Consider the following 6,338-nt stretch of genomic DNA (forward strand, 5'->3'; position numbering starts at 1 on the left):
ATAAACCGTAATTTTTATAAAATATATGTGTTACACAAGTTAAATTATTATACATTTAGGGCACATAGAGGGCATAGTCATGACTCAATACATGTGATAATGTGATATCATTCACTTGTAACCATCATTTTTGCCATTATATTGGACAAAAACAACTTAATAATATTCATTCATTTTTCTTTCATCAAACTCTTTTAACAAATTACACATGTTGACATGATCTTTCAAGTATAGTATTATTTACCTTGTAAGCATAATATCAATACAAGCTAATCATGCAACATTTAGCCTATACTAAGCAAATAATAACAAACTGTAATAAAAAATCAATCTCAATCAAAGTAATTTTTAATATTCATTATGCACACAAGACACAAATAATAAAGAAGACACAAACCTTAACCTTTCATCCCTCAATCAAATAACTTAAATCACAACAAATAAATCTTTACTTTCTTTTCTTTTTCCCAATTTTGATCTTATAAACTTATACTAAACAGTACACAATACTTTCTTTACTCAACTCACCATCTTCTGCTCCACACCAACACCAATATTAACCTTAGGTGGAATATTAACCTTAGGTGGGCCCGAATGCCGCCTTGGGCCCACCCTACCCGGTGAAGCCGGGAACGAAAGCCTTTTCTTAGCATTCAAACTCAACCCTTTATCCGGTGTGGGCCCATCATTCACCTCCACCGGGCCCAACGGGCTTTGACCCCGTGACTTAGCCTTTGCTGACTTTGTAGGCGCCATGTAACTAGGAACCGAGGGCGAGCTAGCTAAACTTTCGTCGTCTCTAACCGAAGAGCCCGCGATGCTATGTCGTCTATTCTTCTCGGACTGCACACTGAACACGCTCTTCGAGTCCTCATCCGGGCCGGGCTTAAACTTCCGTGGGCCGAGCGGCCCTGGGCCCGCTCGGGCTTGAGGGGTGGAAGGAGTGGAGTTGAGTTGGTGACGGGCGTATGACTTGGCTATTTCGCTCCCGGTAATGTTGATACCGGATCTAACCGAAGCATGATCACTTTCGGCCCGATGGGCCGACATGTATCGTTCTAACCAACTCCAACCCCATTGCGGGTTTGTGGGGTCCATGAAAAGCAAGTTTGTTGTCCTTGATGTCTTCTTCCAAGGCTGTTGGTGAGAAAACGAATATGCCATTGCGCGTTCTCGTCTCATTGTGGCTTCATATTTGCTTAGTAGTTTAGCTTCAATTTCTTCTTTTGATTGCAGACTATCATTCCATTCTTCTCCCATCTGTTCAATGTTCATTAATAACACTTTATTATTTCATATGTGGGCTAAATAATAATAATAAGTATGTTGTGTGAAAGTGTGAAATGAACCTGTAAGGTTTCGATTTCTTTGGCTCGTTTTTGAAGGAGTTGTTTCTGAAGGGCTTGATTCTCCTCGTACATTCGGATCCTTCGAGAATTGATTTGGGAATGCACGCGAGACAAGTTTTGCATGCATTTAAGCGTGTTTGTGGTTTGTCGTTTCACAGCAGGCCCCTCAACTAGTGTCTTCAATCTCACCAGACCTCTTAACGCCCGCAAAGCTCTCCTTGCCTGCAAAAAACAAACACGAAAAAAATGATGTTTATTGTATAGAATAACAAACAACAAAAAATGATACCTTTTGGAAAACAAACACGAAAAAAAATGTTATTTTTTGGAAACTAACATGAAAAAAAGGTTATTATTCGTAAAACAAACACAAGAATATGTTATTTTTCAGAAAACAAACGCCAAAAAATGTTATGTTTTCAGAAACAAATGCTAAGAAATGTCATGTTTCAGAAAAGAAGCACACAAATATGTTATTTTCGGTAAACAAACACAAAAAACAATTATTTTTCAGAAAACACACACTAAAGGATGTTATTTTTTAAGAAAAGAAACATTAAAAACGTTATTTTCAGAAACCAAACACTAAAATGTTATTTTTTAAAAAACAAACACTAAAAAATGTTATTTTTAAAAAACAAGCACTAAAAAATGTTATTTTTCAAAAACCAAACACTAAAAAATGTTATTTTTCAAAAACCACTCACTAAAAATGTTATTTTTCAAAAACCACACACTAAAAATGTTATTTTTCAAAAGCCAAACACTAAAAAAAGCTATTTTTCAGAAAACAGATTGAAAAACAAACACAAAAAGATCTTATTTTTCAGAAAACAAACACTAATAAACGAGTTTGAGGCTTCAAGACACAGTAATCAGAAAATCACCCTGATAACACAAAGCCAAACACACCCTTTAAATTGGATCTTAAACTGCAATTAACACACTAACATACCAAGTACCCACGAAACGTGGTTTGAATTTTGATAGCAGCTATTTCCTCCTTTGATTTCCCTGAATACCTAGTCAACTCAGCGAGTCGAACAGACTCAGCAGCAGCCTGAGCAGCGGCGGCAGCCGCTTGCGCTGCCGCAGCAGCCGCTGCTGCAACAGACAAAGCATGTTTTGCCTGCTCGTCCTCCACCTCAACCGGTTTCACTTCTTCTGGTGCAGGAATCTGATGAGAAATTTCAGGTTCTACTATTGGAGCTACTATCGGTGCAACAGGCGGCTCTAAAGATTTATCTTCCACAAATGCTTTCTTCTTTGATTTCTATAATAAAAATAAAATATTATTATGACATACTTAAAAATTAAAATAATAATGATTTGATCATATTATTGTCGAACCTGGTTTTTCTTTTCTTTGGAGCTCGGACTCAACGCCTTTTTAATGGAAGATATCCAATTTCCTTTCCTCCCCATTATTTATGATCTACTGAGTAGCCTGTTACAGATGTATTGTAGTTTATAACACGGATGGAGAACACTAACAATATACTTTGACTTTTGAGGTCAACCCTATCGGTTTGGACTTCGAGATTCAATTAACAGGATTTGACTTTAACAAGGAGATAGTGTTGGTTTTAATTAAGAATGCTGTTTTGATTAATATCAAATAAAGAGTCATCAATTAACATTAATACCATATTAATGTATGAATTGAATAAATGTACATGCATAAGTCATAAATCATAACTCATAACACAACTAAAAGAAAAAATGTTAGATGAAATGTATTTACATGTTTATTATGTTTTTAGAAATGCAAGAATCTTTGGTGTCCATATAACAAAATTTTCTTGAAAATTCTAAAAAATTATATCATTTTTGAAGTTTAGTATCAGTCCCTTTGACTTTAAAAGTCAAACAACAATGTTTTACCAATATACAGTTGAATCACACAATGATGTCAGAAACTGAACCCTAAACCCACCCATGAGTCCAAATCAAATCTTTACCATGATCAAATTCCTTAAATTATTAAAATCTAAAAAATTACACTAAACCCTAATTTCAATCAAAGAATAACAAAAAAGTCAAACAACATATAAAACACTCAAGATCCAGAAAATTGACAAAGAAACTTATATAATTCAGCCAAAATTAGCTCAAACTAAGTTCAAAATCATAACAAACAACAAGATCCAACTAATTAACCAATACCCATATGAAAAATGTGAGAAGAACATCAAATGATTACTCATAATCACATCAAGAAGTGATTTTTAAGTGATTTTACGGTTCAAGAAACATACCCAGATGAATCTTGATTGGATCTTTGAAGTGTTTGTTGATAAAGTTTGAAACTTGAAGTGTAATAATCAAAAGGGTGTGGGTTTTGGCATCTATAGAAGATAAAAAGTTGAGAAAGAAAGAGATAGAATATGAAAACCAGATCTTGGCAAGAGAAAGATGAAGGGGTTCATGGATATTGAATAATAATAAACAGCTGGTTTTGTTTGGATTGACCCCACTTATAATCTTCTATAGGTTGGAGCAAATCAAGTTTTAGATTTTTTAATTATATTAGTTATGGTTATGGTTATGGTTATGGTTATGGTTATGGTTATGGTTATGGTTGTTATTTGTGTAGTTTAATCATTTTTCTTGGAGTGATCATTGGTTATGAATGTGTATTTGACTTCATTGTTATAAGGAAGTTATTTGAGTTGTAAAATTCTTTAGTATCCGTCTATGTATTGGTTTGTGTTAGACATATTAGATTAGATATTACACTAATTATAGTAGAGGGATCTAATTGTAATATAGTCTAGTATATAAACACTTTTGTATAGAATATTATTAATTCAATAATACAATATCACAATTACACACGTTTAACTTGGTATCACAGCCAGGTTTGTTAACCCTAAACAGCAGCCAGGTTTTTCCCCCCTCTCATCATCATCATCAATCTATGGTTCTTCTTGCTGCCTTTACTACTCAAGAGAAAACATCCCACAATTCCTATAAGTTTGCTTTTACCCTATCCCCTACAAACTACATGTATTGGAAAACAATGATTCATCTGTTTCTTGTTACAAACAACATGTTTGGCTATATCGATGGAACTATTCCATGCCCCTCCCCTACAAGCACAATCGAGGGTTCTGGTTCATACAAAGATGCAACCCCAACCGTGACCCGCAATAACCCTAATCATGCTACGTGGGTTGCCAATGATGCTCATGTCCGTATGTTGCTTATCTCTATGGTTTCTGAAGCATCTTTTCATCATGTTCAGGGGGACACGTCTAGGGATCTCTGGCTCTCCCTTGAACGTGCTTACGCACCACATACTTCGTCTCTCGAGTTTACCTTAAAACAACAACTCCTAAGGATTGAGATGAAAGACGATGAAACACCTACAGCCTATCTATCTAGGGCTCAAGAATATGCCAAAGCCCTTTTCAACATTGGTGAACCAATCAAAGACAAAGATTTGGTCATGTTAGCTATCTCTGGTCTTCGTGAAGAATACAATGGACTGAAGTCAAATCTTTTGGGTCGTGAAAAACCCACACTTTTAATGAACTACCAGGTTTACTTGCTGACCTTGATTTTATGATTCAAAAAAATCAGCCCACACCACCATTATCCCAAGCATTCATGGCAGCAACCAGCACCCATCTTAACACCCCTACTGCTGGTTCCGAGAGCCACACTACAGCTAACCAAGCTCATCTCCTTGTTGTCCAACAATTAGTTTCACAACTCGGATATCACCTTACACCATCGGCTCCCTCACAAGCTTTCTATAGCTCTCGGTCTACTCAAAACAATAGGGGGCGTGGTTACAATAATAATCGTGGCCGTGGACGCAATTCCAACAATCGACAAACTGGTGGCAATCAAAGTCATTTTGAATGGGCCTCTAACACAAACACAGTTTACGGTTCATGCAACCGATGTGGTATTGGTCACATCCCATCTCTTTGTCCAAACAGGGATCCATCAACAGTTCGTACACGACCCTCTGCCAACTTTGCTGACCATCGGTCTACTGCATCCACAACTTGGCTCCCAGACACTGGCGCCAATAGCCATGTCACACCAGATCTTGCAAGCTTAGGCACATCAGAAGCATATCATGGTGATGATGCTCTACATGTTGGCAACGATATGGGTTTACCTAATTTTCACATTGGTTCCACTCATATTTCCTCACCTCACAAAACTCTTTCGTTATCTAACATTCTTCATGTTCCACAAATTCAACGTAACTTGTTATCTGTTCAAAAATTTTGTCTTGATAATCATGTCTTCTTTGAATTTCACCCTTTTTTCTTTTGTGTGAAGGATATATCTACACGCACCACACTACTCACGGGTAGTAAAGATGGTCTCTACTCTCTTGTCCTCCCACAACTTTAGTCTATTCGCAAGTCCGCCTTTTCTGCCACACGTGCTTCTTCAGCTGTATGGCATCAACGTTTGGGACATCCGCATCATGAGCTTTTAAGAACTATGTTATCCAAATAGTTACTTCCTGTTTCTGAAAAACTTATAATAATGTTTGCACTTCTTGTCAATTGGGAAAATCTACAAAACTTTCTTTGCATAATTCTTCGTTTGGTAGTAATCATATTTTGGATTTGGTATATTGTGATGTTTGTGGTCCCGCACCCGTTTTATCATATGATGGTAATCGGTATTTTATGTTATGTGTTGATCATCATTCAAAATACATGTGGATTTTTCATTTGAAACAAAAGTCTGATGTGTATTCGGTTTTCAAACAATTTATTTCCATGGTCGAACGACAATTTAATACAAAACTTAAAAATGTTCAAACCGATTGGGGGTGGCGAGTTTCGCAATCTTTCCACCTTTTTTACCTCGCTCGATATCATTCATCGTCGGTCTTGCCCCCACACGAGTGAGCAACATGGCATAGTCGAACGTCGAAATCGTCATGTGGTCGAGACGGGTCTTTCCCTTCTTGCTCAATCGTTTGTCCCACAACGTTTTTGGCATTTTGCATTT

General features: G+C 36.6%; 1 protein-coding gene across 1 annotated transcript; it reads right to left on the reverse strand.

The window, feature by feature from the left end:
• Positions 1 to 352: 352 nt before the first annotated feature.
• Positions 353 to 3,835, reverse strand: LOC143535632 (protein IQ-DOMAIN 2-like). Its single transcript, XM_077029841.1, has 5 exons — positions 3,608 to 3,835; positions 2,700 to 2,796; positions 2,305 to 2,622; positions 1,350 to 1,571; positions 353 to 1,260 (listed from the first exon to the last, which is right to left on the reverse strand). The coding sequence occupies exons 2-5, from the start codon at positions 2,772 to 2,774 to the stop codon at positions 520 to 522; spliced, it is 1,356 nt and encodes a 451-aa protein (XP_076885956.1). The 5' UTR covers positions 2,775 to 2,796; positions 3,608 to 3,835; the 3' UTR covers positions 353 to 519.
• Positions 3,836 to 6,338: the final 2,503 nt, after the last annotated feature.

Source organism: Bidens hawaiensis, unplaced genomic scaffold (assembly GCF_021521415.1).
Source record: "Bidens hawaiensis isolate Kalapana, Puna unplaced genomic scaffold, B.hawaiensis_p1.1 tig00010569_1, whole genome shotgun sequence".
In the NCBI taxonomy this organism is placed as follows: Eukaryota; Viridiplantae; Streptophyta; class Magnoliopsida; order Asterales; family Asteraceae; genus Bidens; species Bidens hawaiensis.